Here is a 21,762-nt window from a genome sequence, read left to right as displayed (position 1 = left end):
ACCGTAACTACAATCTTAAGAGAAAGATTTCCCTTGCCCCACCCAGTGACCTCTCATTTCATCATATCAATGGCAGATAAGCAGGCTTACTGGCTAACTAGGAAAGGAGGTTGGAAGGGACCAAACCTCCAATTTTAGATGAGTAAACTGAGGCCCCGAAGGGTCAGGTCTGAAAGCCAGGCCCAGGGACTTCAAAGCCCACGCACCTTCTAATAGCCACAGACTGCTCCCGTCATGTGGTTCTGTAACCCCAATCTAGACTAAATATTCTGACAGCAATATTCCTTTAAGTAAAAAACAAAATCCCCAAAACTTAGCACTCTAAAAACATAAACCAAATAAGTTTAAAACTGAATCAAGTTACAGCAATCCTCTTTTGGTCATTAAACTTCATGATCAGTGACCCCAATTTCCCTACTAACTTTATTAACTCTTGGCCCTCTTAACATCACTAACCTATATAGGTCCATTCAGAGGCAAATGGAAATGAGAACCTTTTTTTTTTAAAGGTCTGTATTCCGAAGAAAACAAAGGGAAAAGGATCTATTTGTACACAAATATTTTTATAACAGCTCTTTCTGTAGTAGCAAAGAACTGAAAATCAAGGGGACACCATCAACTGGGGAATGGCTGAACAAGTTGTGGTGTATGATTGTGATGACATATCTCATTGTGCTATAAGAAATGAGGAGGAGGTTAGTTATAGAAAATGCTGAGAAGACTTATATGAATTCATGCAAACTGAAGTGATCCTTACCAGAACACTGTACACAGTAACAGCAATATTATTAACATGGAACAACTAGAAAAGACTTAGTTACTCCAATCAAAACTATGATCTAAAACAATTCCAAAGGACCCATGAGGAAAAATGCTACACATCTCCGGAGAGAGAACTGATGAATTTTGAATATCAACTGAAGCATATTTTTTAACTTTATTTTATTGTCTTATTTTGTGTTTTCTTTTGCAACAAGACTAATAGGGCAATACATTTAATATGTATAATTGAAATCAAATGGCTTGCTTTCTCAAGGTAGGGGGGAGGAAAAGAAGAGGAGGAAGAGAATTTGGAACTCAGAGCTTTAAAAAAAGATTGTTAAAATTTTTTTACATATAATTGGGAAATATTTAAAATAAATAAAAATAATTTCAAAAAAGTCTAATGATATAAATAAAGACATAGATCAAACCTGCAAGTCACATGAACTTGACAGGAATAATTCATATACTAGATGACAAAAGTCAGGACCTAAAAAAACCTCGGTGGTTTTGAAAATTGGGCTGAAACTAGTAAAATGAAATGTAATCAAGAAAAAAAGTAGGGAAGGTATATTTCATAGATTATTATGGAAAAATCTTTAATTTTTGGTTTGACCAATCTTCTTACCCACCCCTAGGGCAACAGAATTCAAATCTTTCAGTCAGTTAACAAGTACCTGTTGAATATCTCTGGGCCCAACCCCATGTGTTTTTCCAGAGTCTAGAGGCTAACCTGTTTGCAAAGCTCTTCAGGGAAATAGTTTTTGTTTCAATCCCTCTTCAACCAAGAAGAAGATTTTGAATATGTTTGTTCACTCTTCCCTTCCCCTCAACACCCAACCACTATTCTGATCCACAAGGGGAATTAGAAAATAGATATGCTTTTCCAATGTTCTAGGAATTCCCAATAATCCTGAAGAAAATGGTCACTGTTCCCTACACATCTTGGGTCTTTTCAACCTAAGGAACCCAGCAGACTCTTAGAATTTGTCTTAGAAACAAATCTCCCCCTCTCCGCACTTGTTCTTTCCTGTTAAGACTTCCCGGAATGTTCCTCTTGCTCTTCTCCAGGGGCACCTTCGGCACAAAGCCTTCTCTGGCCACCCCAGGTAAATCCTTCCTCCTCTCGACTTTTCAAAGTGACTCCTGTTGACATCACTCTTTAAATAAAGCTGTTGCTATGTACAGGGAACACAAATTCAAAGAAACAAGCCCTCTTCTTAAGTGAGCTTAGGTTTTTGATGAGGAGGGGCATCAGTACTGACAGACTCCAGATGAAAGCTGTTGGGGAAGATGGCAAGATGCACAAAGAAGCTCTAGAGGGGGTGAAGTGGGCATGGTGAGGGGTCTGGCCTCCAGAGTCCCACTCCTAAGAACACGCTTCCCAATGTGAGTGGTTCTCCCCCGGGGGAAGTCCAGGGAATGAGCTGAGTGAGGAATGAAATGAGCATGGCTCTGGCCTCTTATGGGCGGCCAGGGAGCCATCAAGATTAAAACTATTTTTATGATAAGAGTGCAAAGTCCATGACAGCTAGAAAATGAAGAAGAGCATGCGGTGAATACAATAACCAAGCAGGAGGGTAGGGGAGAGCCTGCTGGGAACACAGAAGGGATGCTGTCACCGAGGCATAATGGGATTAGACAGAGCAAACAGGTGCAGGCTTGGGGAGCACCTAACAAACTGCTTCAGTCCTTCCAACAAGCAGAGCAGTTCTCTGTTTTTGGACTCAATGTAACCAAGGTGTCCCAAGACTTAGCAGAACCTGAAGCTCTACTAGGCTACAAGTGCACTCAGGCTTCTGAGACACTCTGCATATTCACTCCCCATCCTTCACAAGGGCCGAGAACCTTCTTCTAATTGGTAAAAACTGGAAATAAAATTGTGCTCAGTGAGGGATGGCCTATGAATAACAGAATACACTGTGCTCTAAGTGACAGGACTGACAGCTTCAGAGGAAACTAGAAAGAGACCTATGAATTGATTCAGAATACAGTGAGCCATGCTAAGAAACAATGACATTATAAAGAAAAAAACTTGGAAAGATTTTAGAATTCCCATCAATACAATGATAAACCACAATTCTAGAGGTAGCTAGGTAATGCAGTGGAGGAGGAACTGGACCTGAAGTCAGCAAAATCTATCAAATCTAGTCTCAAATATTTGCTAGCTTTATGACTCTGGGGAAGTCATATAACCTCTGCCTGTTTCTGAAATGGGGAAAACAGTACCTACCTACCCTTCTCAGGGTTGTGGTAAGGATCAAATGAGATGTTTGTAAAGAGCTTTGCAAACCTTATAGGACTACACAAATGTTAGCTATCATGAGCTGTTATTATTAGGACTAAGAATAAAGCACACATCACCCATTCTTATCAAAATTAATGGACTTAAAAAGCAAAAATGAGACACATTTTGCACATGGCTAATGTGGGGAATCTGTTTGGATATACTAAATATATTATGCAGGTTTTAGCTTTTTTTTTTTTTTTTAAATTATCCTTGTTGTTGTTCAGTGGGATAGTGGGGGAGGAGGGGAAATAATCCCTCCAAGAAATAAATGATTTTTTAAAAAACATAAAATAGGTAGAGAAACCAAGAAAGGAAACTTTTATTCTCATCTCATGAACTAATTACTGTGAGGGGCAGAGGGGGATGGGACGAGGCAGAGTGACCCACTTCATCTGAGAATTCATAGTGGATAACTGAGAAAAGACAAACCTGATGTGAATTTCACAGCAGAGCTCAGGAGAACATATTCCCAAGAGTTTAGAGAAAGGCTAAGTACTAAAAGTTATTATGACCCAACATTCTACAAAGAAAAATATTCAGCCTTGGAGAGAAGGAAGTTCTCAAAAGCAAAATTCTCAGGACAGAAGACAAATGATCCCAACAAGGAAGAGGCTATCTAAAGAGACTAATATAGTTACACATGGAATTCATCAACCAGCTCCTATTTTAAAAAGACAGAAGAGAGAAGGGCAAAGAACACAGAATAAACATATAAGCATAATGTAGCCCTGTGAGAATAGCACCAGAATCACTAAAGCTAAGGAAAACAAACAGGTTTGTTGTACTTGTTATTGGTTAGCTCTCCTAAAAAGAAAGGATAGGGCTGCTCTTGGGTAGAAAAGGTTTTAACTGATAACAGAGAGAAATTACACTCAATTTTTACTATGCTTCTATTTTCTCTTTGTCAAAGAGAATGATCTTTAGATAATAAAAAACAAGCACAAATCGACTAATAATAGAAGGTTGACAGTGAAATGAGAGATGATAGTTGCCCTTGATGAAATCAAGTAACCAGGCCCAGGCAAACTTTGTTATATTCAGTTGAACATGACTATGTCACTCAATAGGATTTTCTTGGCAAAGAGAATAGAATGGCTTGCTATTTCTTTCTCTAATGTGTCCCCATTTTACAGATAAGGAACTGAGGGCAAACAAGTGTTAAGTGACTCGCCTAGGATCAAAGAGTAGTACAAACTACTTTGATCCATCCTTATCCCAAACCTGTACTCCCTCTCCCACTCTTCCTGACTCTCAACTTACTACATGCTGAATTTCTCTCACTTTAAGAAACTGTAAACAAATTCCCACAGGAACAGCCTTGGGAAAGTATAGAGCCATTGACAGTGCTACTGTTTGCTTCTTTAGCTTCTAAACTTCCCACATCTCCATTCTCTAGCCGCCAATCCCTTACGGGTGTGATCTATGGAGAACGGAAGCTCCTTGTAGGCAGGGACTACCTTTACCTTCACCTATATTTCCAGTCCTTAATACAGTGCTTGGAAAATAGTAAATGCTTAATAAATGCTTTTCTATTCATTTATTCATTAAGTGATAAGTCAACATAATAGGTGAGTTTTGAAAGGTCTTGGAGGAGGATAAATGCTGTTTCTTTCTTTCTTTTTTTAATGAGAAGGAAATCAGAGTGATGAAAAATTCTAAAATAGTTAAAGGAAAGTCAGTGTGACATGGTAGATGGAGAACCAGCCCTGGAGCTAGGAGGGTCTGAGTCCTGCTTCTGACACACAATAGCTGGGTAACTCTGATGATCAGTTGCAGGAAGAAGCCCATCTTTACTGATAAAAGGAGTTTTCTTTCTAAGGAGCTCCTTTGCCAAGGAAACCACAAGTCCAGCGCCTCCATCCCCTGGGGAAGCCTGGCAGCAGTGGTCAGCTGAGGATGAAGGCCTGCCCTCTTTGTGAATAGGTAGAAGAGACCATTCTCTGCCTTGTTTCTTGCCTTGCCTCAAAGACCGTGGCTTAAGGCGGCCCCTGCATGTGGGCCACCTCCACTCCTGCTGCTGCCTCTGGCCACCGGACCCCAAGGCTTCCGGAGGCCAGAGGAAGCTCATTGCAGGCCAGTTGGCCCCCTGCTTGTCTCTGCGTGACCTCAACGCCCCTTCTGAACTTCCCTAGCTCTAGGGACCCTCCTTTTCTCTGCTTCTCCTGCTCCCTTTCTGGGTCCCTTTGGCAGAATCCTCTTCCATCTCTCTGGCCCCCCAAGCATGTGTTCTCCTCTCTTTGCCTTTGCCCGAGCTCCTGTAGGCCCATCACCTTTACAAAAGGCCCCACACACCTGTGCCAGCAGCCCTAAGCTCCCTACTGGACTCTCGCTCAGGTGGCCCTTGGCGCGACGCCGCCTCGGGCAAGCGCCCTCATTCCTCCCGAGGGGAGCACCAAGTCCCAGCCACTTCACTGCACAGTTGCCAAGTAAATGTAGAATCATTCCCCTCATCCAGCATATTACCCCTCCCCGCCAGTTAAGCCCCACTAGCTCTATCTCCACAACACAGGATGCCAAGCTGGAGAGCACCTCAAAGACATTGAGTCCAACCTCCTTTTTGTTTTGTTTTCTTCAAGAATTAAGGAAACAGCCGCTTCTGGAGATTGCAAATTACAACTTATCACAGCGTGTCATGTATCAGAGACAGGATCCAAAGCCAGTACTTTTCTGCTCTACACACTTTTAGGAACACGGTTCTAATTAATCACCTTTCATCTGAGCTTTTACAGCAACCTCCTGCTTCCAGTCTCCCCTCTCTAGTAATCTCCCCAAGACCGAAGATTTGCCATTTTCTTATTCAAAACCTAGTAAACAGCTCCTTACTTTCACTAAGATAAAAGCAAACTGGTATGAAAAGCCCTCTCCAATATGGCTCCAGTTGACGTTCCCATCCTCATCTTGTTTTACTTTCTCCCCTCACGAGAACGCCCCAGCCCAGCAAGGCTGCTGCCCGAGTTCGTTGCTCCATTTCTTACCTGCAGCGTCCGCGCCCACTGAGCGATCAGATGTACCCCGTGTCCGGGGAGTGGCGTCTCCACTGTTGGGAATATTGGCGCACCCGCTGCCTTTTCCCAAGCTCAGTCCAAGGTGTCTCTTTCCTTTAAGGCCTTCCCTGATGCTTCCCTCCTGCTTGCTGGTACGCCCTCCTTCCTGTTCCCCTTACATTTGCTTCTCCATGTAGTGTCATTCTCTGATCCACTGCCTTCCTGAGGAACTCAAATTCTTAGAGAGCTGGGGCCATTTAGTCTCTGTCTTTGTGTACTTGGCATCTAGCTTCCCCTTTTCCAAATCTGTTTATTTAGGCATCGCCTTTGTAAAAATCCCTTTTCTCTTGAGAATCAGCACGTTTTGGGTTTTACTCAAACTTCCTGGATGCCAATCTATCTCACTGCCAGATGTCATGATGAGGTTTGGCCCACATTCTGGCCTGAGACCTTTTCAGATCTTGGGCTATGTCATCTGCCAAGTTGGCTATCAGTCTGTAAAAGTCCTAAGTACCTTGTTTTCTACCTTGATTTAAGGCATTGATAAAATAGTGTAAAGCCAACTAAAGATCACTGGTCATAACACAAGAGATCTTTCAAGAATCACTCGTGATTATTCTTCAGGTCTGTTTTTTTCACCAATTCTGAATTCACTTGGATGCTAAAATACCTATCTCCGGAGGGGAAAAATTGGAACAAAAGGTTTGGCAATTGTCAATGCTGTAAAATTACCCATACATATAACTTGTATATAAGCTATTAAAAAATAATACAATAATAATAAAATACGTATCTCCATCTTTTTCACAAGAACAGGATGCAAGAACTGGCCAGGTGCTTTGCCAGACTACCTATAACAGGCCCTTCATATGCTGATCACTATTGCTTTTTCTAGCTTTTTAGTAACCAGTCTTTAATAGGGGATAAAGGAGAGCAATTTGGGATTATGCTGTAACAGTGCACACCTAAAGGCATACAAAAAAAGGGAAAGGACCTATTTATACAAAAATACTATAGTAATTCTTTTAGTGGTGGCTAAGGATTGGAAATCAAAGGGATGCCCATCAAATGGGGAATAGCTAAACAAGCTATATTACATGATTGTAATAGAATATTATTGTGTTATAAGAAATGATAAGGATGACTTCAGAAAAACCTGGAAAGATTTACAAGAATTGATGTAATTCTGTAATGAACAGAACCAGGAGAAAGTTGTACATAGTTACTGTATGATGAAGAACTGTGAATGCCTTAGCTATTCTCAGCAATACTATGATCTAAGATAATCCCAAAGAACTAATGATGAATACGATCCACCTCTAGAGAAATAACTGCTATTATTTAAACAGACTGAAGCATGCTATTTTTCATGTTCTTTAACTGCTTTGAATCTCATACAAAATGACATATAGAAATTGCATGTATATAACCTGTATGATTATTTACCATCTGGGGGAGGGAAGGAGAGGACAGGTAGAATTTGGAAGTCAAAATTTTAAATAAAAATGTTTTAAAATTTAATAAAATTTATGTGGTACCAAAAAAAAAATCATTGGGGAGGGATGGAAAGAAATTCAGGAGAATTCAGCAAATATAGTTTGTCACAGACTTTGCTCAAGATAAAGAAACATTTACCTAGATGATAACATAGTTAAGTCAGTTCAGAGTTAATGGTTCAATGTCCATTTAAAAGGAGCAAAGTTTCTACTGAAGTGCTCCAGGGATCTGTCCTCAGTCCTGGGTTTTCATCAAGAAGCTAGACATACATGGACAGCATACTTATGAAATTATGGATGACAAAGCTAGGAGACTCAGATATCAGCTTGGGAAGACAAAGTCAGAATCAAAAACAATAAAAAGGTTAGAATGTTAAGCCAATGCTAACATAAAACTTAATGCAGCCTTATACTTGGGGTAAATAATGTCAACTTCATTAATACAAGTCGGAAAAAAACAACAAAATTACACAACACTAACATCTGAAAAAAGTCTAGAGACTTTACCAGCTTGCAAGCTCAATGAACACTAACATCAAATGTCAACAACATTGTAAAATAACAACAATAATAGTAGCTAACATTTATATAATGATTCGAGGTATGCAAAGCACCTTACAAACAGCATTTCACTTAATTCTTACAACCCTGTAACATGGGCACTATTATTCTCATTTGACAGATAAAGAAACTATGGCAGGGATTAAATAACTTGCCCAGAGTCAAACCACTAGTGTCAGGTAAGATTTGAACCCATGTCTTCCTTACTCCAAGTAAAACATTCTATCCACACGCTAGGTGCTCTGAATCAATGGGATACACATAGAGGCCATCAAGCAGCAAAAAATGATAAACATTAAGATAAACATCATCTCTCTAGGTCAGACCACATTTTAGGAAAGCTATTGATGAGGAAGAAGAAGCTTGGAGAAGAGCAATCAGATTAATGAAGGTTTTTCAAAATCATGTCGCATGACAATGGACTGGAGAAGGTCAGACTAAAGGTAGGTGTGGGAAGAGAGGGAATTCATGGAATCTCTTAATTCATGAAGGATTCATGAAGACCATTTATATCAACTTGTAGCTGAATCTGAATTTTCTCTACAACATATCCCATCCTACAAATAGCATCTAGCCTTTGCTTAAAGGTCATGACTGCTATCTTCAAGGAATGTGAAGGGCTATCATATGGAAAAAGGATTAGGCTTATGTTGCTAGACCCCAGAAGCAAAACCAAGAAGAGATAAAAATAGCAGAATCAAATTTAAATTCAATATAAAAAAATCTTTTTAAAATAGCTTTTCATTTTCAAAATACATGCAAAAATAGCTTTCAACACTCACCCTTGCAAAACCTTGTGTTCCAAATTTCTCCCTCTCCCTTACCCCCAACTTCCCTAGACAACAAGTAATCCAATATATATTAAACATGTACAATTCAAGAAAAAACTTTCTAATACAAGTGTTTCCCAAAACACAAAAAGTCCAGCTTTTTAACAGTCAGCTAGGCTATACAGGTTAATCTGTTCAGTTGTCAGTTAAGACTAGGTAGCCTTCTAGGTCCCCCTCCATCACCAAGATTCTGGAAATTGATTATACTCCATGGTTGAAAGGAAGAACTGGAGACCAAAAAAGACTAAACAGAGGATGAGAACTAAAACTGGAGTTTGTTCTCAAGACAAAGAGCTAGTTTAGAAGAGGCTGGAGGAGAGATCATGACCCTAGAGGGGATTTACAGAGTTTAAATTAAGAAGATAGAACAATACTGAGTTATATGGGAAAGACCAAGGTATGACCACTCCTTTCAGTGGCTGATCCAGGAGAAAGAGAGAGAGGGAGAGAGAGAAGAAGAAAGAAAGGAAAAGGAGAGGTCGGTCATAAGAGTTGATGCTGGTGAAGTGGAAGGCCAGGGTTCTCACCAGCATGAATAATAACAGCTCCCAATTCAACCCAAGAAATATTAGTTAAGTACCCACTAATACGGATATAGGAACAGCACTAGAGGCTAGGGACTAGGGATACAAACATCAAAATGGAAATACTCCTCGCCTTTAATGAGCTTACATTCTACTGGGAGGAATGTAACACCCAGATAAATAAATACGTCATTTTAGCAGAGAGGGAGCTCTAACTGGAGTAGAGGGAATTCTAACTGGAGTAGAGGGAGAGAAATTAGGAAAGGCCTCAAATTAATTAATAAGGATTTATTAAATACCTTCTGTAGGGCTTATAAGCACTGTACGAGATGATAATGTAGTAATATAGCTGTACCTTGAATGAATCAAGGGATTCCAAGATGCTAAAGTGAGGAAGGAGTGCATGAAGGACAGACTATATATAAAGGCACTGAGGCAAGAGATAATCACTCATGGGGAACAGACAAACAGGCAGTTTGACTGGAACATAGAACACATGAGGGAAGTCTGAAAACAAAAGGTGGAGTCAGGCTGTAAAAGGTTTTAAATCTTAAACTGAGAAGTTTGTGTTTTATCTTGGACATAACAGAGAGCCACTGAAGCTCCCTGAGCAAGAGAGCAACGTGATTAAACATGAACCCAGGAATTAGAATGGAGAAAAAGACAAGTCAGGTACTTAACTTCTTTTTTGGGGGGGAGGGGGGAGGGAATAAAAGGATTCCTTGAGGAAAAAAAGATCTTAAATTAAACAACAAGAATCTATTAAAGACCTTTTGTTCAATGCTTTATTTTTTAAAACTTGTCCAACTCTTTGTGACCCCATTTGAGGTTTTCTTGGGAAAGATACTAGCATGGTTTCCTATTTCCTTCTCCAAATCATTTTACAGACGAGAAAATTAATGCAAATAATTAAATGACTTGCCCAGAGTCACATAGCTAGTGACTGAGGCTACATCTGCATTCAGGAAGATGAGTCTTTCTGATTCCAGGTCTGGGGCTCTATCCACTGTGCCACACTGCTATCCCTATACCAAATCCTGTGCATAAAAAAATCAAAAACTAAGTGGTCCTTGCCCTCATGGAGTTTAAATTTTATTGTGAGAAAAAAGCATGTACACCTATAAATATATCAAAACTAAATACCAGACAAATGGGGGGAAGGGCATCAGCAACTGAGGAAAACTAAAAAGACTGGAGAAGTTATTGTCTTAGAAAAGAAGCAATGTGGCTTTGAACCAGGTGAGATGGATAGAAGAAAGCCTATGGAAGGATATCAGAAACTAAACTGGCAAGGTTCCCAAGAAATGGGAAGATTTCTTCTTTGCCTCATGTATGCAGATAAGGATGGAGATTAAAAGGAGAGAATGTCTAAAGATAAGGCATTACTCAGAGAAAGCAAGATAGAAAGAAGAGGAGATGAAACATTTCAGAATAAGGGAGCATTTCCTAAGCCAGCTCAGTGGTACACTGGAGAGAAACAGCATTGACTCTAGTGTCAGGAGATCCAAGTTTAAATCTAGCCTATTAAACAGCTATATGAGTCTGTGCAAATCACTTAATCTGTTTGCCCGTTTCCCCATCTGCAAAATGGGGATAATAGTATTTACCGACCAGGGCTCTTGTGAGGGTCAAATGAGAAGATTTGTAAAGTGCTTTGCAAACTTCAAAGCGCTAGCAAGCAAGAGGAATAGTATTAACAACAGGACAAGAGACTGAATAAATTAGGTAATACCTGGACAATATGCTGGAGAGGGCAAGCCAAGAGGAGAAGCAGGAGTTAGCAGAAGAAAAGAGGGGTTTGGGGGGGGGTTGTTTTTTATAATCTCTGCAAATAAGTGACTCTGAATCATAGGAATTAGGGAAACAAGAAGTACGAGTCTGCTAGCAAAGTTCCAGCTGATTTGACTGAACCAGGGAGACTTTGTTGTGATAGTTATCCCAGGCAATAAATGAGAAAGCCTCACGGTCCTGGAAATCACTAAGAGTCAGATGGGAAGAGTCGTAAAGGAGGTCCCTCTCTAGTCCTGGGCCACCAGTTCTCACCAGTGGAGACCAGAGTGATAGCCTCCCCTTCTGCAGCCACAGCACCCATCCTCCAGGCCTGCTGGCAAAGGAGGCGTGGGCGTCTGAGATGGCAACATCTGGCAGCGAGATGGGACAGAGTACCAGTGCCTATGCTCTCCCTCCCAAGGCAGGCTCGGGCATGCGCACACACTCCAGCACGCAGATCTCCAACCACGGGGGTTCCTTGGGCTTGAGATAGATCCTGTTAGCATAGCCCAACAGGAGGCCCTGGGAGGTGAAGTAACTTGATTGCCTAGGAACCCTTCTGGCGCTAAAATTAGGAGTGATCCTAACATATCCTTGTTGAGGTCATTGTTTCTTTAGACTATTATTAGTTCAGTTGTGTCTTGTTTCTTCTGCAGCCACACTAAGCTAAGAGATGGGAATTCAAATGTATCTATTATATGCTGGGGACCTAAGAAGCAACCAAGACTGTGACATGGGGGGGGGGGGTTCCTCAAGCCCCATTTCTGGGCACAGCCCTCTCGAATTCCACGGTAACAAATGAATCATGACCTGCATCTTTAGAAAGGGCTTTACATCCTGGGACTTTCCTCTACCCATTTTCTTTCCACTTTATCCCTGGAACATCTCTGGACGCTATGAAGGACCAGAAGTCTGTCATCTTGGTTTTAATTTTTTTTTCCCACCAATGAACAAAAAAATAGATTTTCTTTTCTCCTTCATTACCCTATCTTATAGAGAGGGTCAGGCTATAAGAACAGAGAAAAAGAAATGCTTTGCCTAGGATTTCTCAGGCAGGCATTCTGCCATCTCGGTCCCTCAGGGGCAATGGACAGACTCAACAGGCCTGTCACCAAACAAAGGACCAAGAACAATGGTGTCCTCTGAGGAACCAAGAGGAGTCAGCAAAGCTGGCAAATCCCAGGAACCTGAGATCCACCTTTGCTGGACAAACTCTGGGCAGGTTTCCATCGCTTTCTGTATCTTGGTTTCCTCATTTCTGTGAGGCCAAGAGTCACTACTTCTACCACCCATAATAATGAAGATGGCAGGGATGATAATAATAGTCATGATGCCTCGTCCTTCCCTCACAAGGAAATAGAGAAAATTAATGGGCTAGCAGAGAGAAAGGGCTTTGAACTTTCCTGGAGAATAATAGCATGAGGCAAAACAGGGTAGGACCCAATCATCTAGAGGGAAAAAGCAGGAAAGTTCTTCTGGAGTGATGGGGAGTGACCTGGCAAAAACAGCCCTAGGCAAAGAGTCTGGATGCCTATCCAACTAAACTCAGGCAATTCATTTTTTAAGCTGTACTACCCATATAAGAGAAATTCTCTGGCCTTCTCCATCTTCATAAGAACCTGTTTTAGGGGTACAGGAGAGATCGGGAAGTATTTTATTTTTCTTTTTTTTCCAGATTAACAAAAATAAGGCATCACTAACTTTCTAATTTTTATTTAAATATTTTTATTTTCACAGTTTATACAGGTAGGCATACTAGGTAGGCAGACTACAGTGTCAGGAAAGAGCATAGAGTAATAGGAAAAGCTCTGGCTTTGGAGGCCCAAGTCCTAAGTTCGGATTCTGCCTCTAATACTGACTAGGTGGAAAATTAGGCAAATCCTATTCATCTCTCTGAGCTTCAGTCTTCACACCTTTCCCCTTCTCGATCCAGAGTTCTACAATTCAGATTCCTGTCCAACTCCTGACGCCATACCATCTGTGTGACCAAGGCCAAATCCCAATCTCAAGTTACAGAAGAAATCAGAGAAGGAAGTTCTATATGTTCCCTTCACTCTAGGGACATAACCCTAAAGCCCCAGAAGCTAATGTCAAAGTGGACTTAAATTGGAACCTGTTTTTTTCCCCCCAAGAAAAACAATTTTAGTCATAGACAGGAGACAGGAACAGAAAAGTAACCCCAATCCTCTCTGCTCAGGCTCCCCTTGTAATAAGTAGCTTAAGAATGCTGGTGGAATGGAACAGAGGCCAACCAGAGAGTCAAGCTCCTGCTGCCATCTGCTACACCATTACTTGCCACCAATTCAGTCTTTCGACTCTTTGCAAAGAATTCAGGAGCTACCAGAGCTGGAGGGTGTTCTCCAAGGTCTGTGCATCCAACTTCGGTTATAGTTTCTACAAGCAATTTAAAAGCCCAGCTCCCAGAGATCCTCCCACATGAGCTACACGGAGAAACTCCTTGGGGATAGGTAGGCCAATGGTCAAGTCTCAGCTCTGTCACCACCCTACTATATGTGACCTACAGCAAGCTGCCTCACCCCTAGGGCCCTCCTTCTTCCCCTGCCAAATGAAGGTATTAGACTAGAATCTCCAAGGTTTCTTCCAGCATTTGCAGTCTGTGACCATCTTTCTATTAGGAAGGGTCAGTCCAGCTCGGTTCTTTTCCTCTCTCAGTGCCTAGCACAACATCTTGTTTCTAGGGGAATGGAGGGGCAGGTCCCCTAAAGTAGATCAGCAAGTCAGCCATCACAAGAGGCTAGAGAGCTGCTCCAGGCACTGGGAGAGTGAGCACTTTGTCTAAGGTTACCAAGCACATGTGTGGCAGGGGACCCGGGAAGGCCAAGGACATCCTCCCATTTCACAGTGAAGGGAGCTCAGAAAAGCTAAGGGACTTGTCTAGTCACACAGCTGGTAAGCATGGGATCTGAATCTGAACCATCCGACCTCCAAGTCCAGCAGCCTATCCAACATACCGCGCTGCCTTCTCACTGGCACACAGGAGAGCTTTCATAAATGCATGCTAAATCCCCCAGACCCACAACATCTGCGTCCCTCCCCCAATCCTGGGCAACTACTTACCGACAATTTCCCTCTGTTGAGGATACTAGTCAGATACTTTTTGGCCTCAAACATTTTGGGCTGGTTCTTCTCCACCAAAGGGATGGACTCTTTTATGTCACTAACATTTTCCTTCAAACACTGCTCCAGCATGGCCTCTGCAAGGAGGAGCTTCCCAAAGTCATCTGAAAGACAGAGTCCCAGAAACAAAGGCAAAAGGTAAGGGCAGAAGTCACAAAAAGGAATTGGGGTCCAGGGTGGGGGGGAAGCCTACTCAGCCAGAGCCTAATTATAATCATTCCCATCAGACTGTGAACTCAGGGAGACCTGGGGTCCTGAGTTGGTCGTGTGTATCCCATAATGACTCAAATGCTGACTTTGGGCAGAGGAAGAGAAGGGGGGGGGGGGGGTAAGGGGGAAGGGCGCGGAATCTAGACCAGTGATTTAGTTTGCTGTGGATGACTCTCTGAGCATGGAAACTGCCCCCCAGAAGGTTATCAGCAACTTCTGGTTTTTGACAGTTGCCTAGGAGCACTGACCAAGCTGAAAGATTTGCTCATGAATGCCCAAAGTGAATGACCTGTAACAGAACTAGTATGGATCACAGAGCCTGAACCCCCATCTTCCAAAGGCCAGACCTCTATCCACAATGCCCCAATGCCTCAAATGCTGTATAAATAGGCATTTCATCATCATCTTCTTTTTTAAAGTGACATCCCTTGCAGTGACTGTGACATGCTAATTTCTGTAAATTAGATTTTCTACTTAAGCTCAGAAAATCATGCCTTCTTAGAAAAGTGAAGACAAGATTTTCATCACACTAACATCTCAGGCATTTTGTCACGGTCACCTTTACAGTATCCTCTTGGGATTCTTTTTTATCCCCAAGAGCAATTTGGTGTTCCCCAAAGTGAATTTACAAAATTAAATGAATTCACAAATTTTAAAGTTGAGCTGTCATGAGCATTTATACTCAAAGTTGAGGAACAACTTCCAGGCATCCCACTGCACCCTCCCACAAAATAGTTCACATTTATAAAGCACTCAAACGTAACAAACACTTCAAATTATTATCTCAGAAAATACAACAACCTTGTGAGTTAGGTAGGTCAGATACATTCTCTTCATTTCATGCAGGAGGAAAATTATCACCAAGAACTTATATAAATGATTTGCCCACAGCCCCATGGCAAGTAAGTGACAGAGCTGGCTTTCTTAGATTCAATTATTACAAGTTGTTTACCTCTGAAGTAGACCAAGTGCCTTACTCCTTTTGTGCCCCAGCCCCCTCAAACCACACCCAACAATCCTCCCCAAAGCATTTTGTTTCTTTAGAGTATAAATTTTAAACTTTACTTATACATACACACACACATATTCATACACACACTCTCTTTCTCCTCTCTTCTCTCCTCTCTCTCTCTCTCTCTGTTTCATTTCTCCATGTTAAAGATTATCAGCATCTCTGCCAAAGATTGAGATCTTAAAGTTACAAGATATCTAAACATAGACCAGCCTGTCTCAAGAGGTTACGGGTTCCCCCGCACTCTAAGTCTTTAGTTCAAGGATAGAAGACAACCAGATGTAGTTTCAAGGAGATTCCATGCTCAGAACTGTGTGAGACTAGGATGCCCTTGGAGGCCTGTGATGTGGGGTGTAGTTTTACTGAGTAAAATATGCTGCTTCAAAAAAAAGACCACATATCAGCCAACATTGGCAAATTCTGCTCAGAAAGCTTAAGGTTCTGTGACACTGTTATACAGGTTGGCATTTTTTTACTCTCTCATGGGCAGGGTTCAACTTCTCTTCTACCTCCATAGCTAATCAGTCCAAAAAACATCTCAATCTCAGCATCCTTCTCAGGGATGAGAATGTTTTCTGGCTGTTGTACAAACATCTCCAAAGCCCCAAACCAGCATGAGTTTTCTAACGATGCTGAAATCTATTTTCTGACAGTAACTTTCTTCTAACTGTTGGAGGCAATGGATGGTTCAGGCAAACCCTACTTCTCTCTCTCTCTCTCTCTCTTTTTATTTATTTATATTTTGACCAAAAACAACCTGGGAAACAAAAGTCAAATTCCTCTAACAAATACTTATTGAAGGCCCCACATTTCACTAAGGCTATCACCAGGTAGCTCCTTACATTCATTCTCTACAATCAATCAATAAGGAGACACTCTGTAAAAGTTTCATACTATATTTCTGATCTGGTGTGCCTGCCCTTTCAGACACAGAAGCAGAAATTTAAAATTAGAAAGGACCTCAGGAAGGCACCTAATGACTTCCAACTTACTTTTAAAGAGGAATCAAGGGATTCAATTAAGGTCAAACAGATTGAGGTTGAACCTTCTAATTCCAAGGCCAATCTGAATATCCAATCTCATTTTGGGGGGATAAGTGAGCAACATGGGAGAAATGATTTTTTACCCATTACACTAATGAGTAAATCCAGCATTTTATCTCTCACATCACATTGTCTGGTTCAGTACTTCCTTCTCCCTTTTCCCCCTCCCAAGAATCCAGGGATGTAAAACAGCCCTCTGAATCCAAGACAGTTGGATTTAGTTCCCAAGCCTTCCATGCCGGATTGCTTGTCTCTTAGCTTCTAAGGAAAATGCTGCTTATAGCATTTAAAAAACAAAAACAAAAACATTGGAAACACCAGCTCTCACTAACTAGTATCCAGGAAACCTCAAGCCCTGACATGCTAGAAAATAAATACCTTCTCTTCAAGAGGAATTAAAAAAAAAAAAAAAAACAGTAGCAGTGAACTTCATTAATGAGAAAGAGTGATGTGATACAAAAATGCCTGGCACAAACCCACGTATATCACAGGACAGGCAGGTGCTGATGACTGCACAGAGGGCTAAAATGAGAGGGGGGAGGGGACCGGAAGGAGAATGATCCCACCTTCTGAGTCCTGGAAAAAGGCAAAAACAATTCTCTCCTAATTACCTGTGCTAAAAGGTGTCCTGGAAAAAATTGTAAACACCTTTGGGGGCCACCTGAGTAAAAGTTAAAGTGGGAACAAACCTCTATCCTGCCACTTAGTATGCCATTTTAGTTGTCACTTTCCCTCTTGGGTCCTCAGTTTCCTTATGTGTAAAACGAGAACATCATTACAGATCCAGAGCCAGAGAGTTTCTGCTTGACCACAGCACCTCATTTTGCAGATGAGGACACTGAGACCCAGGAAAGTGACAGCAAGCTTCCACCGCGGAATTTGGCCCCAGGTCTTCCTAACACCTACCCGGGGCTCATTCACCAAGTCCTGCGGCTCGTAGATGACCTGTGAAATTTTTTTCTCCCCTAGCTCTAAATGTATGCCCCTACTTTACTCTAGAGGCTTTTTAATGTGTACACCTGGAATATGGACGGACTTTTCTGGAACTGTATTCTAGATAACATGTAGGTCCAATACAGGCAAATATAAATAAGTGCTTAAAAATTATACTGATTAGAGCCTGCAATTATATTTTAGACCCAAACTGGAAACGGGAACTCACACCGATATAGACACTGGAGGGTGAGCAAGAAAACATTTCCAGTGGGATGGTTATACATGAAAACAAGTGTCTTTTCTGCGTTCATACAAACCACTGACTCTGGGCTGAGAAAAAGCAATGGAATCTTTCTCAAGTCTGAAAAGTTTCCTCCCCGTTATTCATGAGTTTAATTGGAAGCCGACTGCAGAGGGAAATCGTTTCAAAATGCTTCGTCCCTTCCCCCATTCACAACTACTATTCTCCAGCCAATGGTACAAATGCAAAGTAGTTCTGATTCGCGGTCATTTCAGTCCACAGAGTAATTTTCCCCAGGTGCCCAGCCCATTCAGAATAACTTTTCTAAGCTACAAAGACTGATTGTGCTGTAGTGACTGTAGCACCGCAAAGGGTGCAAACCCTTTATGGTTTGCAAATGTCCGATTTCTAATTGCCAGCAGGTTTTTTAAAAGCATTTAACAACAAAGACTACGCAAGATGCCCAGTTCCTCTTTCACCTCAACTTCTCCGTACGTTTCAGTTTCTGTCCATTTGCCCCACCCTCTCTACCTTCCTCTTCTACAAGCCCCCGCCCCCTTCTCCTAACCCCAGAGTAGGAAGCGGGGCGGAGAAAAGACAGAAACTAGATTCAAAAGGGTAATACGACAACTCCGCGGCAGAGGTTCATCCCCATAAAGGAAGGGGAAGCCACTTTAGGGACCATGCAAACAGCACCTAAGACAAGATTAATCCCCCTGTTTATACAGAGCAACGAGCTCAGGGCTTTCTTCCTCCTGTGGGCACACTGGCCGCCCCCGGGACTCCTTACGGAGATAAAGTCCGTTCTGCCCGCCCATCCCTACCGGCCTGCTCAGGGCCTCAGAGACACAGAAAGAACTGCTTTCAGACCATCCCAGAAGGATGGGTCAAGTTTTTGGAGGGAGAGTGTTGTAAATTACAGGCAAGTGCACCAAGGCATGGCTCCGGGGAAGGACCGAGGAAGCGGGACCCTCGCCGCCACCCCACCCCCCTCCCCCGTCACATTTTCACGGGATAGAGTAACGTCGCACACTCGGCAAGTGCCGAGGGGAAGGGGGTAACGAAGCTGAGCTCTAGGGCTCGTTCAGGAAGGATCGGGGGAAAGAAAGACTTGTTTTGGGGAAGGTGGGAAAAGGAGATTCCTCCGGACCATCTCAAGCGCATCGGTTAAGTTTTCGGAGGAGAGGAAAGTTGTAAATTATAGGTAAGTGCACGGGAGGGGGACGGTGATCTGAGGAAACCCTCAAGATCGGGCAAATTTCCTGGGAAGAGCTGTGAATCAGAGGCAAGTACATAATGCGGTGCTGGGAAGATTTTCAGGATCGCTCAAGTTTTCAGAAAGGGAAAAAGAGACTTGTGATGACAAGCAAGTGCAAAGGGGAGGGGGCTGAAGAAGCTGCAGTCCCGGAATCATGCAGGAGGGATCAATCAGGTTTTCCGGGGAGCAGAGTAAGGAAGGCAAGAGGTGTAAATTAGAAGGGGTTGGGGAGGGGGGGCGGGAGGGTCACTCAAAGTTTTCAGAGAAGAAAGAGACTAAAATTACAAGCAAGTTCTAGGGGTCGGGGAAGGTGCTGCGGAAGCAGAGCCAGTTTGAGCGCGCTAAGCAGCGGCCCAGAGTAGGGTCCCGAGTGGGGCGCGGGTGCAACGGCGAACCCCAGGAACCCCGACTCACCGATATCCTGCTTGGCAAGAGTGACGCTCCGGCCGCCGGCCCGCCGGCCGCCGCTGCCAGTGACCGGGATGCTCTGCAGCTGAAAGACGAGGTTGGGCACTCGCTCCCACTGGCCCTCGGCGCGGCAGCGCTCCAGCTCGCTCTCCAGCTTCAGGTGGGTGCTGTGTGTGCCCTTCGTAACCATTTTCGAGAGGAGGAGGGTGTCATCGGTGGAGCGGAAGGGAAATGTAGACCCGGCCGGGGGCGACGGCCGGGCTGCGGCCCCGTTGCAAGGGCCTGTGGCGGGGGGGACTGTTGAGGTATTGGGGGATGCGGCAGTGGCAGGAGCGGCGCTGCCAGAGGAGGGAGGCGAGGTAGGAGCAGGCTGCTCGTGGCCGCCGCCGCCACCACCGCCGCCGCTGCCGCTGCTGCACGTAGGGCTGCACTCCGAGCCGGGTAGGGGCTGGGGCTCCGCGGCGAGGCCGGCGGCAGGCGCCTCCTCCGCAGCAGCAGCGCGTCCCTCTGCTGCCTCCGCCTCTGCTGCAGGAGCTGCCACAGCCCCGGCCTCGGCCTCTGCCTTTTCCAGCTGCGGCGCCACCCCCGGGCTCGGCTCCACCCCGGCGGGGGCGTGCCCCGGGCATGGCGTAGGAATCTCGCTGGCCGCCAGCGGTGAAAGAGTGGCCAGCTGCGCCGCGTGCGCTCCCGGGCCCGCCGACCCGCGCTCCACGCCGAAGCGCTCACCTTAATGCCGGCTGGCCGCCCAGCGCCTCGTGATCGCCCCGTCCCGTCCCATCTGGGTGCTCCAGCCCTCCCCGGGGGGGGGCTTTGAGGGGACCCCCGCCCACCACGCGGCTTTGTGTGGTGTGCCCCCCCCGGGGCACGTCACAAATCCGGGGAGAGGCTCCCCTAACTCGCCACGAGGCGCTCCGAAAGTGGAGGCCGGCCCCGAGGAGCGCGCGCCCCGACCTCGGCCCTTCGGCGCTCTCGCCCGGCGCGCCCTTTTGTCTCCCAGGGAAGGCGGAAACGGCCCCACTGGGGTCAAGTTCCGAGTCCCTGAGGGCGCGACGGCTGGTCAGCGACCCGGCTTGGGAAAGCCCCGCCCACGTCGGGGTCCTTCGCGTTCTAAACAGTTCTGCCCTTCCCACCCCGGAGCCGGCCTCCACTTCTCCGATAACGTGCTCCGGGGCCGGCCCCCACTTCTCCGATAACGTGCTCCCGGGCCTCCTCCGACTCCGCGAGCTCAATAAACCGTTCCGGGGTGGCCCGGTGGTCACTCGGGGTGGGCGGGGTGGGAGAGTAGGGGAAGCCGCTTGGCTGCCTTCCTGCGCGCACAGATGCAAATAGGTACCTCCACGTCTTTACGTGATTATAAAGATGTCTGGATACATGAAGACATGCTTTTCCAAAGAAACTTGTACCGACTTGTAAAGCTGTCCGTGCAGATCCCTGGGGAGAGAGATGTCCCTCTAGATAGAGGGATACAGACCATAGGTATATAAAAACGCACTCCAGATCCCTGGGGTAGACATGCATGTATGTGCACATACATGGCAGTGTACATCTAGCTATCTACATCTGTACGTATAGAAAGAGATCCATAGAGATATATGGAAGCAGGTATATACAGCTATATGGGGATGTAAGCTCCACGTATGTAAGCGGATGTACTTTATATAAAGAGGTTCAGCTAGATATGTAGGTGTGGATATATGTACATATATGGCAATGTACATCTAGAAACGTTTACAGATATATATATATATACATGTAGATATACCTATAGATAGATAGACAGACATATAGAGATATACATTAAGATGTCCCTATTGATGTATGGATGTAAACATACATGTGTATGGTATGTACATCTAGATATATGTTTATAAATATATACTTATATATGCAGATGTTCATATAGATGTATGGGTGCAGATATATGCATGTGCACATATGGCAATGGACATCTAAAGAGTGTATATAGATATATGCTTATATGTATATAAGCTGTGCCTATGTGCATGGACAGCTAAGGGGCGCCTGGACAGGGCTAGGCCTGGAATCAGGGAGACTCATCTTCTTTAGTTCAAATAGACATTGGACAGGTGTTAGCTGTGTGAACCTGGGCAAGTCACTTAATCCTGCCTGCCTCAGTTTCCTCATCTGTAAAATGAGCTGGAGAAGGAAAACACGAACTAGGGCAGTAAATGTCAAGAAAACCCTAAAAAGGGTCATAAAGAATCAGACAGGACTCAACACTATACACACACACATACACATACATACACATACATATATGTACACATACATACACATG

General features: G+C 44.0%; 1 protein-coding gene across 1 annotated transcript in view; it reads right to left on the bottom strand.

Annotated features, from left to right (window-relative positions):
• The window catches only part of TTC7A (tetratricopeptide repeat domain 7A), a 174,452-nt gene extending 154,799 nt beyond the window's left edge, over nucleotides 1-19,653 (bottom strand). The window contains exons 1-2 of the mRNA XM_051975219.1: nucleotides 19,470-19,653; nucleotides 14,296-14,459 (exon numbers count right to left, since the gene is read on the bottom strand). Coding sequence (XP_051831179.1) covers nucleotides 14,296-14,459; nucleotides 19,470-19,653 — 348 coding nt within the window. The remainder of the gene's footprint in view (nucleotides 1-14,295; nucleotides 14,460-19,469) is intronic.
• Nucleotides 19,654-21,762: the final 2,109 nt, after the last annotated feature.

The sequence above is a fragment of the Antechinus flavipes genome, chromosome 2 (assembly GCF_016432865.1).
Source record: "Antechinus flavipes isolate AdamAnt ecotype Samford, QLD, Australia chromosome 2, AdamAnt_v2, whole genome shotgun sequence".
In the NCBI taxonomy this organism is placed as follows: domain Eukaryota; kingdom Metazoa; phylum Chordata; class Mammalia; order Dasyuromorphia; family Dasyuridae; genus Antechinus; species Antechinus flavipes.
The sequence above is the reverse complement of the archived record's forward strand: the minus strand, read 5'-3'. Positions and strand labels throughout refer to the sequence as shown.